We start from the raw sequence: 23,304 nt of genomic DNA, 5'->3' as shown, positions 1-23,304 counted from the left end.
CTAAAAATGGAAAAACCTTAACACCTTTTCCAACCACTTTCCTATTTCCTCTAAGTCAGTCTTCTTCAAAACACTCTAACATTCCTTATGGCACATTCTCTGTGAAATCACAGAAGCAATTCATGATTTTGGATCAGAGCTGATCCACATAACTTACACACTAAGGCCCTGATCCTGCAATCAGAAACCTGTGGGAGAATCCTTGTGCCAATGCACAATCTTTCGCTGAAGCCAACAGGGCTCTGTACAGGCACAAGATCCGTCCATAAAGATCCAACAGGAGATCAGGACTAAAACTGTATCTATTTTGTATGCTACATTAGTAATAGATATTATTATAAGGCACTTTAAAAAAAATCTAAAGTCAATAAATGTTATTCAATTGTTCTCAAACCCTCAAGCCACCAGAGCACAGTTCTGAAATACAGGGGGACACTGCTCACTGTCGTATTTGTTTTTGTCTTAAAGCATAAAACCTAGCACCCTGCTTACTTAAAATAATAGTGTGTGTCCATTTTAGGATGTTATATGTGTGATAATATTCATAAGTGTTTCATCTTAATTTCATATCTATTTTGATTAATTTAAAATGTTTAAATATTTTGGACTCAGATTTGAGGGGATACATCTGAAGTTATTAAGTAAGCTAAGGACTGCTATAGGCACTCTTGATGCACCAGATCACCACTGCAAACATTAATTGCAAGCCAAGTGGACACTGAGTTGCAGCTACAAGATTTACTCTTCAATGATTGATGGCTTCCACACCTGGGCTGTGACACCAACTTTCTTTGCTGAAAACTTTGGCCTTGGAGAAGTAAACAAAGAGGATGTTACTGATTCTTGCTTAGAAAATGAGGGGTAACCAGGAGGCTCGTAGGATTCATTTATTGGGGTTGATGCGTTCGACTGGAACGAAGGCTGTGAACTGTAGGCAGGTACGGAGTACACTGAAGATGCTCGGACATTAGCAGAAGAACCAGCACTGAATGGTCTTGAAGGCAGAGCATGTTTTGAGGCAGACACAGAGTCGAACTTTGTGGACTGCTTAGTAATTAGGCCTTCCTTAGTATCAGAAGGAGGTTGAAAAGTAAATAAAGATGCATTAAGCTGATATGGCTGATGCTTCATAACATCCAAAGCACTGAGAACTTTCTTAGGTTTTCTTTTGGTACTTTTGGTAACTGCAGGTGACTTAGATTGGGGTTTGGTAGCAGCAAGAGGATAAGAGGGGGACTGGATAGGGTTATAAGCAACAGGCGGAGGTGCTCGAACATTAGATGAATACTTCCAAGAGGCTGGTAAAGATGGAGTTGGAGATGCAGCCCGTGCCATGTGTGCCTGCACAGTTGCTGAGTCTACTACATACTTCTCCATTCGAGATTGCCTTTTGGCAAATAATTGTGCTCCTTTTCCACTAAATGCTGGTGGCATCTCATAGGCTGGTCCCATTCCTCCAGGAAGTGCAATATTTCCTACTGGTGTGGTAGGTGTTTTTTTGGGTGTATAATTTTGATTTGACACAGCTGGTTGAGGCCCTTTAAAAGGACGAGCTAGGTTAAGAGTACTTGGGGGTTGGGGAGGACAGTGAGCGGGCTGTGTTACTTTGATTGGTTCAGGAACTGCAGCTTGGGGTGAGTTTGGAGTTGGGAAGGCAGGAGGCTGGGTTGAAGCCACAGCTGGAGGTGACCAGACTGGTGAAATGGGAGTGACAGCAGTAGGAGAGACTTTGACTGAGGGCTTTGGAGCTACAGGAGGAGGGGTCTTTTGTTTTGAGGCTTGGATCTGCATGAAATTACAAGCCTCTGCTCCCAAACTAAGGTAGTCTTCTTCAGGTCCCGATTCAAAGCCAGTTCCAGTACCTCGCTTGCCTTCTGTATTCTGTACAAGGGACAACAGGGCAGGGTTAGGACTCACTTTTGGGGGTTCTTTGAAAGTAAACATAGGTTTTGCAGTGCTTCTTTTCTTTGCCTCTTGCAGTATTCCAGTTCTTTTGGCCGGCACTGCAATCCTTTCATCTCTGGATGCTATCTGCTCTGTTGACTCTGTTGGTGACCAGATAGCAGGCTGAGCTCTGCTGGCCACTGGAATTGATACAGCTCTATATAAGGCTTGAGGCGGTGGGCTAATTGAGGAATAGGAAGGTGCTGCTGGTAAATCTGAGAGAGGACTAGTCACATTTCTTGTCGGTGAAAATGGTGCTGCTGCTCGATTCTGTATACCAAGAAAAGGTTTAGCTGTTCTGTTCAAAGAAGTCGATTTATGGGCTTCAGAAGACTGAAAGGAGACATTTGTCTCTGATGCTCCCCCAATGCCATTTTGTTGTACCATTTTTCCATGATTGTGGCTCACCTCTATGTAGCTTTTGCTCACGCAGCTCTGCATTCTTGATGTTTCTTCCCCTTTTGCCCGATAGGATGAGGAGCTCACTTGTTTGAAGCTCTCTGTTGGGGTGGCTTCTCTTTGCTCCCCTGCATACATTCCATGCAACTTCAACTCTTCTTGCTCAGCTGTGATTTGATCCATTCTCTGTCGTCTCTTGGCAAACATGAGGGCCCCCTTGCCCTTGCTCTCTGGCAGCATCTGCATCTCGTCTCCACCTTTTAGTTTCTTTTCCACCTCCAGCAGTCCTGTGTCCCAGTCAAATGTCACAATCTGGCCTTCGTTGTCAATGTCAGAGAAGAAATCTTCATCTATTTCTGACTCACTTGTTCCAAGTAAAGTTACCTCAAAAGTGTTTTCTTTGTCACCTTCTTCCTCTTCCCCTTCTTCACCCTCGTCTTCGTCACGTTCTAGCTCCCCAGTGCCGTAGCTGACTAAAGTGTATTTCCTGGCTCTTTGGCGACGCTTCTTGAACATCAACACCCCTTTGGAATTAGGATTGGGAGCTGCTGTCAGCAGCAGGGCAATGCTTTTACATTTAGATTTGGCTTCTTTCACCTGCTTCTCTGACAGACTCTCGCTCCGCCGGAGCCCTATGGGAAGGATCAAAGAACATGTTTAAAGGAATACACTCCACAGAAGTAGGTAAAGGTGTCTGATTATGAGCAATGCAACATCTACCTGGAATACAGTGTCCTAAATGTGTTCCTCTGCAGCACTAAATTTTTCTTTTCTTTAATACTGGAATCCTACCATATGTGCATGTGGATAGGAACGGCATTAAAATTAATCTTTTCCCACCCATAACTACTGTGGTACAAATTCCATAGCAAACATTCTTCTTTGTGAGACGTGCCTCAAAGCTTAAAGACAACACAGCTTTCTACAGGACTTTCCTAATTCAACTTACAAGAACTTTTATAGGTCACATATCTATTTCTATCTTTACCCACACATTATATTATATTATATTACTATACATATAGAATCTGTCATATGTACTATATATTATATATTACAAACTCACATAGAAATACATGTTAACTATGGATATGAGCTCAGTCCTGCGGCCATTGAAGTCATTGGTAGTTTGGCCATTATGTTCAATGCAAATAGGTTTAAGCCCTTTAAAAGGAAGAAGAGCTGTCCTAAAACATGATTCATATTAATGGAATAAGAGAAAATGGATTGAAAATAGTATAGATTATTGATAGTAAAAATTACTTGAAATACATTAACAGGGTTAATTGTGTAGGATATAATGTTTCCAGAATATTTCTTTAAAACATGTAGCAAGTATAGCAACTTCCTTTGATAAATACTGTTCTGGAACTAATTCAAGAAGGCATAACTAACTCCTAAAGAGTATTCAGTAGTATATTATTGTGCCATGTATCTATTAATGTATAAATTAATGGTCTTAATAATTTATATGGACTGCAGCTGGCCTCACTAAATTCTCTCCTTATTTTTTTAAACAAGGGTCTAATCCTGCTTCTTTTGAAATTAATTGTTTAATTCCATTTAACTTCAAAGGGAGCAAAATGGATCACTGACGTATTATTCATGGTATGGCAGTAGATATTTGAAGTGCTTGTAATGTACGCATTATAATCTCATTAAAGAAATATATGTAATGCATTTCATAATTAATGATTCTTTCAACCATGTCAGGAAAAAAAAAAGGAACCTGATTCTTCTGTTGTTGAAGACAAATATAGTTTTGCCACCATATTAGGTTAGAGCATGACCAGACCCATGCTTTTCACAAGAAACTATAAAAGATGATAGAACATAGGTACAATCCAGTTAAACTTCCATAGAGTCAATTTCCGAAATCCTCTGCTCAGTTCTTAGTCAGGCAAAACTTTTAGTGAAGTCACTGGGGGAGTTTGTCTGATAAAGGTCTGTAGAACTAGACCTATTTTTTGAAGATTAAGATAGTTGCTATAGTATCTAAATAGTATGGACCTGATGCTGCAAATCTAACTCATGAGTAATCCTTACTTATGCAAGAAGTTCCATTGGCTTCAAATGAGGCTACGCTCATCAGCTGGAACAACCCTTGTGGGAAAGGAGTTTCACCTATGATTTTGTGGCAAGGAATAATTTAAAATGTTCTCTTAGCAAATATTTTACAGCTTGTTTACATCCGGTTTAACCAATAGATTCAAAAGAAGGTTTAAATGAAGAAAAATTGCCTGCTCGATTAAATGTAATCAGATTGCTATTTGCAGGGACATACTTACATAAAAACATAAGAGTGGCCATACTGGGTCAGATCAATGGTCCATCTAGCCCAGTATCCTGTCTTCTGACAGTGGCCAATGCCAAGTGCTTCAGAGGGAATGAATAGAACAGGTAATCATCAAGTGATCCATCCCGTCAGCCATTCCCAGCCTCTGGCAAACAGCAATCCCTACTTCTGTTAAAGATCAAAACTTCACAATGTTTTATCTGTTCCACTTTAAAAAGTTAAAAAGCATACAATGGCTTTTTTCTTTACAAAACAAACATGTTTATATGAACCATAATTGCTGCTTTCACACAAATATCCTATGTATCTGTGTATGTCAAAGGCACTTACAGCCTTATATAAGCTTTTAAAAATGTTTTTATTATTCAGTCAATATCTATCTATGTATAACTAATGTTTAAATCTTAAATCAACTGTATCTGAAGCACAAAGTCCTGCCAATTGATTAAAATAATTCAGATATTATATTGGAAGGGGAAGAAAGGCAAAATACTTGTCCTAGACAGAACAGCATTAATGTAAGTACATTTTGTTGCACATGATAGTTCATTCTGTATTAAATAAACTTTGCCTAACACTACCCCCCCATTTTATTAGACAGCTAGTGCAATACAAGTAATTTATTATAGAACTGATACTGTCCTACAGTTGCTGCTAGCTTCATGGCCAAAATGTAATGCATGTGCACTCTTCTTTTATACTCCATTTAATATACCATAAATATGTGGATTACATACAGATACTTAAAATGTAAGTAACAGCTTAACCCACATGCCAATAAGGATACAAATGGTTATCATTCTAAAAATATGCTTACAAAGGAATTAGCAATGGGTTAGCAGACTTATTCCAACACTGCATATAAAATAGCTCAGTGCTACAGTATATCATTGCACACATTCAAGCACCTTTGCCATACTGTGATTAAATCCCTGAACAGGATGCTTGACATTGTCAGAAAAGAACAAACAAGCAATAGAAATGACTCAAATATATTTTTTAAAAGTATATATTTATTTTTAAGGCAGCATTGGATTTGATCATGTTTTCAATTTTTTATATTAAACTCCTTAGATTTTGAAGCTGACCTCTGGGTAGAGAAGGCAGAAGAAATAGTAAGTTCACTTTACAGTCTAGAGAAGGCTTACAAAACTCAAAGGATCATATAACTAGCCAGTAATACACATGCTGGTGTCTGTCAAACTGACTTCTGCAGGCATCATCAAGCTTTTCTACTAGCTTTCTTTATTCATATCTACTTTTAACAGCAGTGGCATGACTTTGATTTTTAAAGATGCAGATGAGTTCACACAGCTTTTGTTATAAATGGAGAAATCCAGAACACCCAACTACATTCAAGGGATGATCTTGCTTATTTGGTTAACATTCTATAAATCATCCTTTTAATGTACATTAGAAGCCTAGTGCAATTTACCTCTCTTTGGAGATTCAAGTAACTTTTAGTTGCACAAAGTGGGGTGTCAACGTTTTAAAATAAGTAGTCTTTAAAATAAAGTAATCTACTATAGCAGCACTGTTAAAGCAAGGTTAAATATCTGGCATGCCACCTTTGCAATTTTGTTGCTTTAAAAGATACATGAAGTTTGAATAGAAATGTCAATTTAAAAAAAAAGAGAGAGAAAAGTTAGAACACTTGAGAAAAATCTCTTTAAAACATTTACTAATGCAGGCACTGTTCTGAAAAGCTGTTTCAAGTTACAAAATTTACCCTCAAGTCAATGCAAATTATTTAGATGTGACATACTTACTTGCGTGCCTTGCCCTGTGCTTGTGAGGTCTGCTGTGATCCCTTTCTGAGTGCTGGTCGTCTTCTCCCTGCTCTGTGCCTTCTGATGAGATTCCAAAGGAGACTACAGAAGGAGGTGCTTCTGTCTGCCCTCCTTCCACTTGAGAATCAACACACCCCTTTTCAGCTAGAGATCTGGATACTTCCTTCTCCCTTTGAGAGCAGTCTAGGATCACTTCTATCCTGGGGAGAGATGGATCGTCTACCTCTGCTCCTGGGATCACCTTGACCTCTTTGCCACTAGCAATCTGGAATATTTTGCTTGGCCACTGGACAGTGGCTTCTTTTTCACCCAGGGAAACTGCAGTTACAGGGCTAGTCCCATCTTGTTGCACACTGGATCCAGTTTCTGAAAGGGTACATTTTTCAGCTCCCAGGAGACTAACAGTGGGAACATTGGTGCCCTTGTGCCTGTCATGTGAGAGGGACAATTGCAGCTCAACCATTGTGCCTGGCCTTCTTTCTTTTGTCTTCTCTTTGAAAGCAACCTCATCTGTCAAGAGTACTCTAGATGTTTCTATCACTTTAGGAGTAATTTTGTGCTGTTGTATTGTCTCCTTCTCTTGTTTTGTCCCAGAAAAGTCTAAGTCACTTTCCTCTGCTCCATGGGGAGCTTCGTTGTGTATCTCTGTGATGTAGAATTCCCTGCGCGGCATCTGCGTTGCTGTTCTGATTTGCATTGTGGCACTCTCTCTGTACTCCTCCTTTTTTATGTTATCGTGTTTTCTGTTTTCTGTTTCAAGACTCAAGGTTTCATTTACTCCATTGGGTGATCTGCACATAAACACACACACACACACACACACACATAAATAATCATTCAAGAAAGTAAGCTGTTATAAGTACAACTGCAAAACAGATTTTCATGCATAAATTGAAGTACATATTTTGTGTTTGCCCCCTAAAAATTACCTACAAAATTTCCCAAACATTTTAACCATTTTCAATACAAAAGTCTTTGTACCTCTTCTAACCTCCTGCAGTAGCATTAGGACATAAGTGCAGCTATATTACTGTACTAAGATTTTATTTTGACTTTGATTCTGCTATAGTTATTCTTAAATCCTTGACCTATGCTTTCCTAAACTGTATTGGAGTTCCACAGATACACTCCTTTACAAAAAACATGTAATGTTTCCAGACAAACACCAGAATCAACTCAGACTTTTGGGGTTTATACTTCCAGTTTTATGTTTGAATGTAAAACAATGGCTTTGCACAAAAGGGAGCACTTTTGGTCCATTTTAGCTCAATGATTATTATTGCTCTTATTTGTATTCTGGCAGTGCCCAAAATGTGTTAGGTGTTGTCTTCTCACACAGGTCCCTGCCTCAAAGAGCTTACTATCTGAGAAGACAAGTAGCATATGAAGGGCAGGGAGAGAGGGATAAATACTTAAAATACTTGTTTTAAAGGGGAATCCTTGTTTTTAAGTGTCATCATCCCTCTGTGTCATTAAATAGTTATATTTTAAGGGCCCAATCCTGTGATGTATGCCTCTGTGAAGTGATCAGTGCCTTCAACTCCTACTGAAGTCAATGGGACCTAAGGGTGCTCAGTGCATCACAGGATCAGTCTATATATTTTAAAATTGGAGTTTTCTTATTGGTTAACCTTGCTTTGCCTCCTTTAACTTTACATGTCACAATATATCTTCATTTGTCTATTTATTCCTTTCTTCCCCCTCCCCCCTCTGATTAATATGTTCCCATAAAGTTATTATGAACTTTACTATAGCCTCCAGTTCCCCTTTTCAGTGCTGTATGCCTCAGTAGCATGCTATTACTGTCAGTGGAAACTATTTCAGTGCAGTCTGACAAAGTGATATTATTCATTTTTACATTTGGCTGTAATGTAGCAAAACTTTTCTGTAATTAATAGACACATTAGGTGCCCTCAATAAGCTATAAAGCATCAAGTACTATAAGAGGAGTTTGAAATCAAAAGCAGGCTCCAGGAAGGGGTATTCTAAAACTATTGGATCACGCTGCAAATAAAGGCCAGAAATAGCAACAGAAGATGACTAGGTAAATCAGTCACTGTAATGAAGATGCCTCAATATAACTCACATTTATAGCTTTTCAGCATACTGATTGCATCAAACTGGATTTGCCTCAAATAGGAAACAATGTATAACATCTATTAAACCACATATGGGACTACATAAGGGTCAGACAGATTTTCATTTAGGAAGCCCTGTGTCTGTATCTGGATTCCATCATATTGTGCTATTTGAACAATCAGTTGTGCTGCCGACTGCAGAAAAATTGTATTAATCCATAAACATTTCCTTGTAGGATATAAGACTGGGGGTGGGCCAGATAACTTTTATCCTGTGTGTGTGTGTGTGTGTGAGAGAGAGAGAGAGAGAGAGAGAGAGAGAGATTTCCACCTTAAAAGGCCCTTGCTACTTTTGGATACTGTTTATAGACATTGATGTGTGTCCAGTGATACAGTCCCATATCTGGTCTTTATTGTTTTGTTTTTACATTCTGTTTTGTCAGATTCATTCTTTTAGCTCTGCCCAGTTCACTGGAGGATTCGCAAAATCGCTGCGTCCCCTGACAGTTGTGGTATAATTGTCAGAAGGAAGTAAAGCTGCATGGAGTGGATGCAACAGGGTTTTGTCCAAAATGGTATTGACAGACTGAATGTCACAGTTCAATTTGTTATGCACTGAGCATCAGCCAACCTTGTTACTTTCAAGAAAATATTTCATGCCCCTCCTCCCCCCCAGGAATCCTCTGCCTATTCCTTGGAATCGTCCAAAGTATATATCACAGCCCTTCACAGCTTAATCCCACTTATCATCTCATTCACTAACAAAATTTCGACTCCCACCTCCACCAGCCCATGATGCCAGCCTCCATCATCAATTTGTTCAATTTTCAAACAAGCATCATTCTTTCTCCCATGCTGCCCATCCTGTTTGGGAGAAGCTCCCTGTAAGCAGCCCCAAAGCTACCTCCATATCCAACTTCAAATCCCACCTCAAAACTTAGCCATGATGACTACAAAAAACCTGAGTGCAGTTAAGTCACTGGTGCCCTGAGACCACTGCCTGTCATGTTGACCAGTATTGTCTCATTGTTTCCTTATACTCCTCCATTTGTCTGTCTGTATGTCTTGTCTTATACTTGGATTGTAAGCTCTCTGGTGAAGGGACTGTATTTTTGTTCTGTGTTTGTACAGCACCAACTATAATGGGGTCTTGGTCCATGACTTGGGCTCCTAGTGCCTATGCTAATACAAATAATAATATTATTAATAATTAATTAAATAGGCATCATCCTTGTATTAAAACTTATACTCTTCTCTTAACACTTCGTTAAGAGCTATCTGCAGCAGGAGAGGAAGGGTTTGCTTCTCCATTGCTCTATAAGGATGTTAGGTCACATCTTGGTAGTCTCAGAAGACTCTTGAGAGGCCAGTCAGCCAGCATCTCCAAAAATTCCCAGACGGGAACCACAGAGGAGGTGGCAGGGTTGAAAGGAGTTTATCAGTTTCCTTTTCTCTACCCATGAAGATACCAACAATGAACAGTAGAAGGAAGGAGAGTTTTGAATGTCAGAGAGGAAAGTCTGTTGCTGGAAAACTGTCAGCTCCTCATGATATCTGGCAGCCACGCGGTTTCATTCTACTAAACAGAGTAATACTCCCAAATTATTTTTTGGATTTTGTTTTCAATCCGTCTTAAGCATTAAAGACAGGTCAACAAAGGGAATGGAAGTTTTGCTCTTGACTTCAGTGGGGCCAGGATGTGCCCCCCAGTGCATTTAAAATATCAAAGTCAGCCATAGAGGTTATTTCTGAAAGTCTGGTTTTACCAGTCATCTTAATGAAGTAAAAGAATCAGAATGCAGCTATCACACGGGGAACTCTCAAATGAAAGGTTATATTTTTATCTGTGGGTGTTGCTAAACATCAATATCACCATATGCACACAAATGAAAAAATATTTCCATCAATAATAATCAAAATTTACAGATAGGCAAAGTAAGAAGAATGCTGCTTGAGACCTTCTTAGGGTTTGATTTAAGGTTATTTACTTTGTATATTTTGTACATGTGATGTTGACAGTTAGTGTTTTAACTGTTATAAAGCTTTAATTTTTTGAATCTCATGGTCTATCATCATAAAATAATTATTATATTCCTCCCCATAATTTCCCACAACTACACAATTGATATCTATAAAAGTAAAAAAAATGCTTAAAACCCTTAATTTATGAAAAAACCCATAGCTGTGAAAATTGAAATCTATAAAAACAAAAAAGCTTAAAAATACACATCTGTATTATCCATTAACATTTAAAAATAATAAAAATTAAATTCTGCCATGCCTAGATATATTTATTTATCTTAGTGAGGAATAAGAGCTACACCCCAGTAGGTAAGCTGTGGTCCTCAGCTGTCACTATTCCAATGACTCCATCAAGCTGAGTAAATTAGTCAGCCCATGAAAACAAGCAGCCAGAGAGCAAAACAAACTCCTATTATATATTAGATTAATATCACTCAGTGACTCTCTCCCTCTCAGGGCAAATCATACTTTTACCCTACTGGACACATTGGAAGTGTCCTACTGTACAGCTGTGGGAGTCCCCAGAGGAACTCTGGCTTACTCTTTCAGAAGTCCCATGGGAGCTACAGGGTAATACATGTTGAAACAGGAATTCTCCAGCCTTTCAAAGGGTGCTGTTCTGTTACAGTGTTGAGGGGGCCTAGACATAGCCATCCTCACTCCTCTGGTCCCCTTTAAGAGAGAGCATTTTGCAGGGAGCACTAGTTTAGATCAATGGAGGTGTTCCCTGCCCAAATTGGAAGGTTCCTTGGGTCGTCTCCTTTTCTTACCCCTGTAGAACTTACAGGGAGGAAGGGTAAGACTGAAAGTAATTCATGCCTGGAGTTCATTTTGTGTGAATCCACAAAGTTTGGAGAGAATGTGGCTTCAGATAAATTATTCCATTTTTGGTCCATCTTTACTGTACTGAAGTACGTGACTGTATATTACACTAAAAACAATTACAGAACCTTCAATAAATCGATTGATAATCCATTTAGTGGATTATAATTACAAGTTAATACTAATACTTTGCACATAGAGTATTACTTTCCTCCCTCAGAAGCTCAGAGTGTTTTATAAAGGAGAATAAATACGTCTATCGCCATTCTATAGATGGAGAAACTGAGGCACAGAGAGGTTAAGTGACTTGATAAAGGTCACATAGTAAATCAGAAACAGAAATGGGAATCATGTCTCCTGATCTTCCTGTTCTAACCACTCCCCCTCAGAAAATCCCTTATCATGTGATCCTCAGTGCATATCGAGGCACCATGCTCTTGTAATGTATACAGTCTTTGCTCGTCTTACGCCTCATTCAAGATGCCTCTCTTGTATTACTCCGGCACACTCATATTCTTCCTCTTCCACTCCTTATGCTTAGAATTCCCTCACTTATGTGCCAGATCATCCCCGTGACATTCCCCCTGCAAACACATTACTTTTGCTAAGGCTATTACTGGCAATGCACAAACCACAGGGTTGTGGTCTCTAAATGGGAGATGAAGGACAGTCCAGTGATTAGAGAACCTGCTTGGGAGATGGGAAAGATGGATGCGATTTCCTGTTCTGCCACAGATCTTAGACAAGTCACTTAATCACTCTGTGCCTTAAAACCCTGTCCACAAAATGGGAGTAATAGTACTTCCATATGTCACAGGGGACAACACCTTTGTGAAGATAAGTACGTTAAAGATTCTGAGGCACTCAGATACTATGGTGATGGGGGCTATATAAGTACCATAGATAGATAAAACTGTGCCATAAGGAGACTATGTTGTCTGAACTATAAAGTGAGAGCCTTGTGGCCAGGAACTGGGTCTTCCTTTACATTTGTACAGTGACAAGCAAACTGCTGGTGATAAATACATAAGTAATAATGTTACTATATATTGGAAATTCACAGTACCCATCTATAAAATGGACATGCATGCACCACCCTGTTTTGCCAGTGAATTTAGTGAGCAGAATTTATGCCAAAGCATTCTGAACATTCTGTTACCTCTTAATAAGCAGCTGGAGGGCATCAGTCAGACCTTCCATAAGAGTGATAACTTCAGAGTAGGTTAAGTCTGCACAGGGCTTGCCATTGATAGAGACCACTTCATCCCCTTCACACAGCCCAGCCTTGGATGCTTTGCTCTTGCTGCGAACCTGCGATGAGTCAAAAGTAAATTAAATTCAAAATTGTATAATTAGAGTTCATTTGAAAACAACAGCAACTCCATCCCAAAGTTCTCAGTAGAAAAAAAAGGGTTCATTCGTATACAATTATTTATAGTACAGTAGTGCTAAGGAATCCCAATTAAGGATCAAGCCCTATTGTGCTAGGTATTGTACTGGCAGATAATAGAAAAGACAGTTTCTACCCCAGTGAGCTTACAATCTAGGTATCAAACAAAATGCAAAAGGCGGATGAAACAGCCCAATGGGGTGGCGGTGGCATGGGAGGATGAGGTAACAGTAAAATGAACAGAGTTCCACAGAAAAGCAAAAGATTTAGCTAACCACTCAGTTGGCTAATGAGGGACTACCAGGGGTTTCTGTATATAGCCCAGTAAAATGAGGACCTGACATCCTCTTAGAAACCTAGGCCAAGTTGTCAGAAATGAGTTCCTAAAGGCCAAGACTTGTGTGCCATTTGACTTCAATGGGAGTTATGGGTACTCAGCACCTCTGACAATTAGGACAAACACTTTCATTCAGGTGCCTAAATACAGTAGAACCTCAAAGATACAAACACCAGAGTTATGAACTGACTGGTCAACTGCACACCCTGTGAAACCAGAAGTAAGCAATCAGGCAACAGAGGAGGGGGGAAAAAAAGAAAGCAAATACTGTGTCTCTATTGCAAGGTTGGCATGAAGAGCAGAAACAGTCTGGGGTCTGCGCTGTTCCTGTAAGCCAAGAGTGCTGTTTCACCCCCCTCCCACTCCACTAGGATGGGTACGCTTTTTCATCCTCCTCTCTCCCCTCTCCAGAGCCCTGGGAAAGAAAGTTCCCTGCTGATGCTGCAAGAAACTGAAGGTTATAGCCAAAGCCTGGGCTGGAGCTGGAGTGAGAGTCAGCTGCACTCTGGAGGAGTTTTAAAGGGCCACAACCTGTGCACGGATGCAGCCCAAGCTTTGCCTGTTGCTGCACTCCTGGATCCTGCCAGCACCTCTGGGACTGCAAGGGGCAGGGAAAGGAGGGGTGCTGGCAGCCGACTGGCACCAACCCCCTGTCATATGCTGCTTCTGGAGCATGGCAAGCAGTGCACTGAGCAGGGCACGACCTGGGGAGAGGTGGCTGAGGGCTGGGGCTTGTAGTGCCAAGGGCATGGGGCAGGCCCTCCCAGTTCAGCCCAAAGGCAAGAAACAGGAATAGGGCAGGGAGCTGCTTGCAAAACAGGCAGTGCTGCCAGGTGCCGCCTTTGCAGAGATCTCTCCCAGCCTCAGCTAGAAGACACTGACTGCAGGGTACTGTACCATAATGTTTTGTTCAGAGTTAGGAACAATTCAGAGTTATGAACAACCTCCATTCCCGAGGTGTTCGTATCTTTGAGGTTCTACTCTATAGGCACCTCACGCTGAAAAAAATTGTCTTCAATTCATATTTAGTCATCTAATTAAATGTTTTGATTTTAAAAAGTGCTGAAGTCAATGCATGTCACTGGATGCTCAATACCTTTGACAATCAGGGCGATTATTTAGGTGCCGTTATATGGACTTAGCAGCCTAACTTTAGGTACAATTGTTTTTAAACTCTTGGCCCTAATTCTTATACACAAATATGTACACTTGGTACAACATTTTCTTGTTCTTGTACAACAGTACAGCTATGCAAATGAGTTAATATAATGTGCATATTTATGTACTATACAGTGAGAGGGAGAAAACAAACGGGCTAAACTGTAAATGGGCAATTAAAAAAGTATACAGCCTGTTGCAGTGAATCACTGTTCAGAAGAAAACAATTCATAACAATAAATCAGATAAGCATCATGAGTAGAAATTCTACACAGACTTCATAGATTTGGGCCTATCTAAGTAATTACTGCTATAAGGGGGATAGCGTATTAAAAGATCAATGAAGGATTTTCAGATTCATATATTTTGATTTCTAAAGTATGTACACACTCCTGATGCCCTTATGAACATCACATGATCAAAACAACCATTCACAGGAAGTCCAAAAAACAATAATAAACTCTCTAAGTCCCACAAGTTAACCCCCAAACTATTTCTCCATCACCACCTCACCTCCCAAATAACTTTTGCCGTTAGCCATACTCGAAAAAATTAGGAAGAATAAATGGAGTCAATATCTGGTTCTTTCAAATAAAGTCAGAAAACAAACCTTACTGTTGAAGATTCCCCTCCAAGAATGCCCCATCTCCAACATCTGTGATTACATTGGAAACATATCATTTCACATGACTTGGACTATCTCAGCTGTTGCAGTATCACATGGGGAGAGTAGTGATCTCTAAGGTATCCAGGACCCAACCCATTTAATGCATTATGGGTCAAAAACAAATGTAAATTGTTGGAATTGGAAAATACTTGTTGAAGACTCTCCTCATTCATTCTTTTTGATAAATAGAGTGTTCCTCTTCTTAGTGTTAACAGAACCTGTAAAACCACATGGAGGAATACTCTAAAATGATTGTCATCAACCATTTAGGTGCCTAAGATTCCCTCATGTATATATGTATTCGAACCAGGGACCTTAAAGCACTATATATTCACTAGCCACGCCTCACAACACTGCTGGGGAGTACAGTTGGTAAAGAATACATAGGGATTGATTTGCCAATTAATAAAATGCATCTAGCTTTGTGGTGGAAGGTGCAAATGAAGGGAGAATTTCAGCAGACAGAAGAATGTAATTTCCCAACTTGGAATGTGGCTAGAACTATAGGGTTAACAATTCTTCTTTTGCAAAAAGTGCAGTGGAAACTTTAATAACCACATGTGGCTAGGATTTATGTCTCATCCATAGAAGAGCACTTCCTATCTCCCAATGCCTCATAACCCATGCCGGGGTATTAGCCCTGGTCTACACTTACCTGGAGATTCGGTGGCAGTCAACAGGAGTTACGCAAACTACACAGAGTAGCTGGCGTAACTCACTTCAAACTGCTCTGCTTCCCTTCTGTGCGCTGTCAACACTGCGCTGTGCCGTCGACGTAGCACTACACTACTTGAGGGGGTGGTTTACCAGCGTTGACTTCCTGATCGATTGAGCGGGTCTACACTGACCACTCAATCGATCCAGAAAGATCGATCTGGCAGCAGCGAATTTGCCACCATCAGTATAGACATGGCCTTAGACTAGTACTGGTGCAAAGGAAAGAATATTACCTATTGGATTACCCAATACAATATCTAAGTTTCCCATCCAAGTGCTAACCCAATCTAACATTTGCCAACTTGAAAGATCTAGCAAGATCACAGCACAAGGTGGTATACAGTGAGGCAAAGTCCATTCAGTGGGCATACACACAAAGAAAGCCTCTTTAATTCTTCTTTTTTGTCCCAAAGGGTTTTATTTTCTCTTCTCAGCTTCTTAAGTCTATGAGTATATTGATGGGAGTGCCTTCCTCCCCAAAATCCAGCACTCCCATTATTGTTTTAAGCTCCTCTATTCAAGGGCATGATCAGATCTATGTCACTAGCACAGCCTGCAAGATTCTAACAATCTACCTGAACTGACCTGTTTTTGCTGCTCCAGTCCTCTTTCCATTTCCATTACAACAATGTGACCTATCATAGTCACTTTATAACAAATCATAGACATTTTCAACACCACTCAAGGCATGCCATCCCAGTTTATAAATAAACTGCTATTTATAAAATACATATTTGGCAAATGGTGTGTTATATTAACCAGGATGTGTGCAAGATGCTATTATAAAACAAATAAATATACACAAAGGGGTTGTCATGGGAATCTGAACTGTGAATTTTCTACCTTTTGGGGATGTGCGAATACTTCACCCTTAATATTGCGTTCATAGGTTATGCCATACACATAAAAACTTACATACACATAATCATCAATAATCTTATTAGCTATATTATTTAATGTTATCACAGGCCAGGGTACAATAATATAAATATGTATCTTCCTCAAAACAATTTTTTGCTCACTGCACATCTTGGTATTTATACCACCACACTCATTGGTATGGTGTCAGCCCCATTGTCTCCAGTGGAGTTACTCCCAGTTTACAGTGGGGCCACTGGTAGCTGAGCTGCTATCTAGGAACCCATTTCTGGAGGCAATTCTGTATGGCAACCCATTTTTGGAGGCAATTCCAGGACTCATAATGCTATTAGAAAAAAAGAGTGGGACTATAATTCTTTTCCTGCTGTGGGCCATTCATCTTGACTGTTTAAATCTATAAACACCCATGTATCACAATATGGCCTTCTGGACAATGGAGAAAGAATAATCCAGTGCATACAGCAGCCAGTCGCCACCTTGCAGAGAAGCTAACATTTACAAATATGGAGTGGTATGCTGTGTTTATCCATTTCTAGAAGTAATATAAACATCTTTGCCCTTGAGGAAACAATGATGGCTTAGATAGTCTTTAGTATGTTTCTCTGCACATATAAGATTGGATTTATTTTGTTTTTTAAACATGGAGGACATTTCCATTAAATTTTTTATAATGTAATATAACCCTTAATAAAGTAAATATTTAGTAGTCATGTTAGAAACAAATTAAACGTACACCCCTTTTTAAAATGCAGAAACATTAACAATAAAAATATCTGAACTTTGAAATAGTGTAAATGGAAAATAAGTAATTCCTGTTGTTTTCACTATGGAAAGAAAGGAATTCCTAGGATGTTAAGGGAAAGCTCCTATTTCTGTCCTTTCACTTCTATTATAGGTTGCCAATTTGTATCTGGCTCATGTCAGCAATTGTTACCCATTTCATAGCTGTTTGGTGATCTATGTGAAATAAATCAGGGGTCTTCATCCATTGTTCAATAGCAAGGTGTCTACATCACTAGACCGACCAGTAATATGCAGCATCCATTTTTAGCCAGTCTTATTGGCAGTATCAGGACTAAATGGACAGCAGTTTTCACTCTCTTATCCTTAGATGTGATCCCTTCAGACTAAGGTTCAGGCACATTGGCTGGGTAACACGGGAAACATTCCGCTGCCCTGCCTATGCTATGACCTGAACTTGTCAGTGAAGCCCCAAGCCTGTGAGGTGCTGAGCAGCTTCTTGAGAAGTGCTGAAAACCTGCAGCTCTGGGAGTTGAGGGAGGCTCAGCCCCTACAAAGGGGATGTTCTACACCTTGTGGGACTGGGAATAAATAAAGAATATTCATCTTCAGGGACATGCTAACCATACACAATTCTTCTGTCAGCACTTCAATTCTTATGTTGTCAGTTACCAGGAAGTGTTACTCTGAATTTCCTGATTTACCAGTATAAATCCAACCTTAATATGATTTTGCCGTCACACTCTTGACTATATTTCCTTTATTTGTTAATGGAGAACTTCAAAAATATTTAACCAAAAATAAGTCTCCTTCTACCACTCTCCATTCACACCTCTGCTCCTGTGGTTTCTCTCCTTCTCTCCTTCCTCTCCACTCCAAAACTGATCTCTTCTTTTTACCCACATAGTGTGCAAGCTCCTCTCCTGACTCTTCAGAGCCCGTTTCCCAGCACAAGCCAGCCAGTAAGCAGCTAGTTACAACCTGCATCAGTGAGTTTCCCACTTCTGGCTGAAGTCAGGGGCAGAGAGCACTGAAGGAGGAGTTAGAAGCCAGCTATCTGGTGATAGCCATTGGAGAAGGAGGTGCTGCTGTGCTCTGAATGCAGAAAACACCACACTGGCTTGCTACTGGCCTAGTATTACCATATTATCAGGGATTGTAGTTACCCAGAACAGGGGGCAGCATGGGTGGAGAGAATAAGTGCTGGTCAGAAAACGGGGGGTAGGCGGGATTAACACCACTGAATATTTCTACAAACATTGGGGGGGAGGTGTCATCAAAATTTTCAGTGGGAAATTTTGACTTTTAATTGAAAAAACAAACTGAAAACTGAAAAAATTAAGTTTGAAGGTTTCTGGGTTTGCTGACAAAAGATCAAAAATGTGGAAGAAGAGCAGACCCTTTCTGCAAAACAAATTATTTACTCGAAAACCCAATTTTCCATTATAAACTCTCAACAGAAAACTCTTTACCAGCTCTAGAAAAAACTGAGAGCTGTTTTTGCTGCTGGCAGCCATGTCATTTGATTACACAGCAGAAACTGAGGAACCTTTCTTCAGTTGTGGGGAATTCAGAGACAAGACTCATACCCATGTAAATCACAAGAGACTCCACCAAAGACAAAAGTGTCACTAGTTTAAAATCAGTGAAGCCTTGGGGCTCAACCAGGGCTCCTTTGGTCACTATCTGCTCCCACCTTCTTTGGGCTAGTGTTTCTAAAGGAATAAAAAATTTCCTTACTCTAAAACTGCTAAGTAGGTTGTCATTACTAGGGAAACTTCTGTAAAACTCCAATAGCTTCTAGCTGTTTATAATTAATTTTGTTGTACCAGCATCACTGCTGCAGCCTTGCATCACTTGTGCTGAACCTGTCTAGACACCAGCTGCTCTGCTGGAATGTTCTAGCAGTTTACTTCCTTCCCTCTGATGCAGAATGTGTTTATTGATGAAAGCTCTCTCCCTTAATGTGGGTCTCCTTTTTTGATTATCTCAGTAATACACCACCTGCTGGCTAGAACTGTAGACTACCCCATTATTTCTTCACATTACAAAATTAACATTGTCAAACAATGAAATGTCAACATAAATATTTATTCTGAATTCTGAAGGATTTAAAGGAATTCTTATGTTTGGCACATTAGCATGGCAGCCACACTGTGTTGTTACTGACGATACTATGCATGTTTGTTAAATTCTTCTGCAGTTTTGTAACATTGCCAGTTCATTGCCCTTGTGTTATTCACAAATAGCTGAACAGTGGGGGAAAAAATATTTTTCAGGAGATAAAACTATCCTAATTGTAGTATTGAATATAGGCAAAACCAATAATCTATCTGACTTGCATAGTGCTGAATAAACTATCTCCTGATAGTAAACTGGAGATTATTCTGATTCATTTTAATTTGATACAGCATGTCTAACAATTACTTGTTATAATGGTCAAGTTTTCAGATCATCTCCTTCTGAACAGTGTGATTACAGGATTTGAAGAGTGGCTCTGGATTATTTTGACAATTTGGGAAATTTCAGTGGGATTTGGGTGCCTAACTCCCTTAGGCTATTTTGAAAATCCCAGCCATGAAGTTCAATTGTTCATGCTCCAGAACTGCTTAAGGATCCAATCCTACTCCTACTAAAGCCAATTGACTTGACGAGAAGCAGGACCCAGTCCTCAGAAAGCATAGGAGACTATAAGAACTCTACTGGTCTTTTTTTTAACTATTCCTTAATCAAAATCAACCAAAACATTTTAAAGATCAGATGATGCTTACTGAAAATCTTTTGGTTTAGGTGGAAAATTTGCCAAGTCCATATTTATAAGACAGCACTGATAACCATAGGATTACTGCTAGTTGCTGCAGTAATCAAATATGTTAACTAGATATATTCAAACGTACTTCAAAGACTGATCAGTGTAAATATGTCAACATAATCATACATTTAATTTAATATAGTCAGACATTAAGTCCCAGTAAGAAGTGTTTCACTTTTTTTCTAGTAATCAAAATTTTCATTTCTTTCTTTCTTTATGGTCACCCAGTTTTATGATCTGATTTTCCAGGAGTCTTTTTTTTTTTTTTTTTTTTAATGCTAAAAAATTATGACATTTCATTTCCTCACTGTTATTACATAAACTCTTCAGCAAATACATAGGATTGCAAACCCATTTAAATATATTAACAAATTATCTGTCAGTTAAACAGAATTAGTGGTGTATGGTACAGTATGTCAGATTATGGACAGGAAATGGAAGTACTGAATGATACAAACTATTAAAGGATATTAGTGCTTTTTATTTATTATTAAATCAGAGAATTAAAAATATTGTAACTGACAATGAATTTAACCTGAATTCAGCTTATCATGAACTACGGACTTTAAGGCCTAATTTTGCAACTCTTACACAGGAGTCCTCTGCTCACACAAATAGTCTAACAAAAATCAAAATCATGAGAGAAATGTTAACTCTGGTTTAGTCCACATCAATATATGTTAATCTTCCTCAGTTTTCACCATTGCTATTATTCTTGTTATGAGTCTTCCCAAGCAGCTATTGTCAGATATATTGAATTCCATAATGGCTATGTGCACCTCCGGCCACTTTGAACTAAACTGATAACTGAGACCACCAAATTCACTGCTCTGATCATGTAAGCGCATTGAGCTCAGGTCTCCAGGAATAGTATTAGTGGTCAGTGATTACTCAGCACTTAATCTGCTTGCAAGACTTCTGCTTTTTTCTGTTTCAGGTTGCAGCTGGGTGTGTGAAACAATAAAAGCTTCACAGTGCCCACCCTTACTCTCTGTCTGGGAAGCTCAGCCTTTAAAGGCTAATATTGCCCCATGGCCAGTTTTTAACCAGCCTAGCTGTTTTTTGTACTGCTTTGCCAGTTTAAAAGAGTCAATGTGCCGTTTTTTTCTTCACTTGGGACCTGTTAGCATGATCTACAATTCGTAGTCCCCTAGTTCATACTGTGGTGCCGTGTTAGGATAAGGTAAGAAAAAGTGATAAAAGAACATAAAAATACATAAATTGTGTTAGGGGTTTGGTTTGTTTGTTTTGTAAAATGGTCTTCTAAAACATTTTAGTAATAATTTTCTATGCTTGGCACTAGGACCCTTTTTGTTGGTGGAGGGGTGGCCAGTAGTTGGTTTTTCTGTGTCTCAGAGGTGGCAACAACCCTATTTAAGACACAGCCTATAATACCACAGCATTCACATTTCCTGGTGTGCCATTTACTGCTCCCATCCCCAAATTTTATATCTTCAAGTAGAAATACCTTTACCATTAAATTATCTAAACTACCATATGTTACACATTTATAACATCATGGTCTGAGTATAAATGAATGTACAGAAACATGAAACAATGCCTGTCTCCTCCTGTCAGCACAATAGGGCTGATTCTCCATTGCTTTCATTCATGTAGTTATTTATACCAGCTCAAAGTGAGCACAAAAATGCTACCAAATCAGAATTCTGTACTCATTTGCAATAAGAATGGTAATTTGCAGCTATTTTGCATGGGTGAACATTTCTAAAGAAAATGTAAGGCTGCGGAGAACCAGGCCCTGTGCTTGCTGCTTTGGTGATTGTGGTGATCTTCATTGTCAATGAATATATAAAACTTCCTATTTTGGTTAAAGCCCTTCCACTCTCCCCCGCTCCCACTTGTCTTGAACTTGCAAACACATAAGTGTGCATAAATTTACTCACATGAGTAGTCCCCCAATGGGATATTCGTGTGAACAAGGAACTACTCATGTGAGTAAAGTTATACAAAGTAATTGCTGGATTGAAACCGGACAATTGTTTGCTCTTCAGGTCCACAGATGGTATCTTCCCAGGAGCGTATATACACTTTCTAGCTCTTGGGTGCTGCTGGGACACAAATTATAGTAAGGTGTGTTGTGCGCCATTCCCTGTGTTGTGTCAGCTGCTTGCTCCTTTTGTGGATTCTAGAGCAGGCAACTGCATTCTATTTGTAATGTCTTTGTGCTCCTGGAGCCCTACACTTGCATGTTACATTTGTGAGCACATGCTGTAATTGCTATTATATTACAGAACATACTATTATAAAGTTAGCTACACATAGGTATTCAGGGTATTGAAATAGGTATTGGTAATAGGTATTGAAAACAAAATATGCTTATTCCAGACATAACTACATTGGGGGCGGGGAGGGAGAGTCTAGCCAGTCACATGACCACATCAATGCCCTTTCCAATCCTTTGTCCTCCTTTTATCCCTTTTGGTCTCCTCCTCCCCTTCATCTGTAATCCTGTCACTATTTAAAACAGTATTCATAGTCATAAATGCCTATGTTTGGTCTGTCCTCCCTCTGTTGCCAGCAGCCATCAAAATATTAGTCTCCTGTTGTGCTACAAATCAACATCTCTGGAAGCAGTGCACTGCATGTCAGTCACTCCCTATGGCCCGATTCATTGCATAGAGGGGGTCAAATCCTGTGCTGGCATAAACTCCATTGAAGTCAATGGAATTAGACCAGTAGAGGTTTTGGCCCAGGGCATGGAGAGGAGTCAACAGTGACTTGCTAGTCAGTTGCACAGGTGGGCCTTATATTTAAAAAATAGTGAGACAGACAGAGGAAAGGCAAAGAAATGTACTGAGGATATCATATGCCATAATAGACTCAAGTTAGTTTTTGTACTGATTTAGTATCTAGACTTAACAATAACTGGATGCATGGTTACATACAGGAACTGGTAAGCAGAAGAATGGAAAACCCAGAGCATAGCCATATATTGTCTGAAGAATGCTGATTTACCGGAAAAGCACTGTATGGCCAAAACAGAGCTCTTCAAATTATAGCAGTTTCCAGAGGACCTCGCATGCTGTAGTTGGAGGGTCATGTTCTCAGGTCATATAAATTGGCAAGCCTCCACTGAAATCAATGGAGCTGTACCAGTTTACACCAGCTGGGGATCTGGCCCAGACTGCTTAATCAGCTCCAGAATTTGTACTTTTCAGTTCCCCAACCCACTCCCTCTGACATTCCCCTAGGAGTATTTTTGATTTATATAGTATAATCCCAGCAAGATCT

At 39.6% G+C, this 23,304-nt stretch overlaps 1 protein-coding gene across 1 annotated transcript in view; it reads right to left on the bottom strand.

Annotated features, from left to right (window-relative positions):
- Positions 1-23,304, bottom strand: part of SYNPO2 (synaptopodin 2) — a 131,160-nt gene that overhangs the window by 23,837 nt on the left and 84,019 nt on the right. The window contains exons 2-4 of the mRNA XM_067562439.1: positions 12,511-12,662; positions 6,409-7,220; positions 769-2,975 (exon numbers count right to left, since the gene is read on the bottom strand). Coding sequence (XP_067418540.1) covers positions 769-2,975; positions 6,409-7,220; positions 12,511-12,662 — 3,171 coding nt within the window. The remainder of the gene's footprint in view (positions 1-768; positions 2,976-6,408; positions 7,221-12,510; positions 12,663-23,304) is intronic.

Source organism: Emydura macquarii, unplaced genomic scaffold (genome assembly GCF_026122565.2).
Source record: "Emydura macquarii macquarii isolate MOO-44397 ecotype Brisbane River unplaced genomic scaffold, CSIRO-AGI_Emac_v2 contig_2429, whole genome shotgun sequence".
Classification (NCBI taxonomy): Eukaryota; Metazoa; Chordata; order Testudines; family Chelidae; genus Emydura; species Emydura macquarii.
The sequence above is the reverse complement of the archived record's forward strand: the minus strand, read 5'-3'. Positions and strand labels throughout refer to the sequence as shown.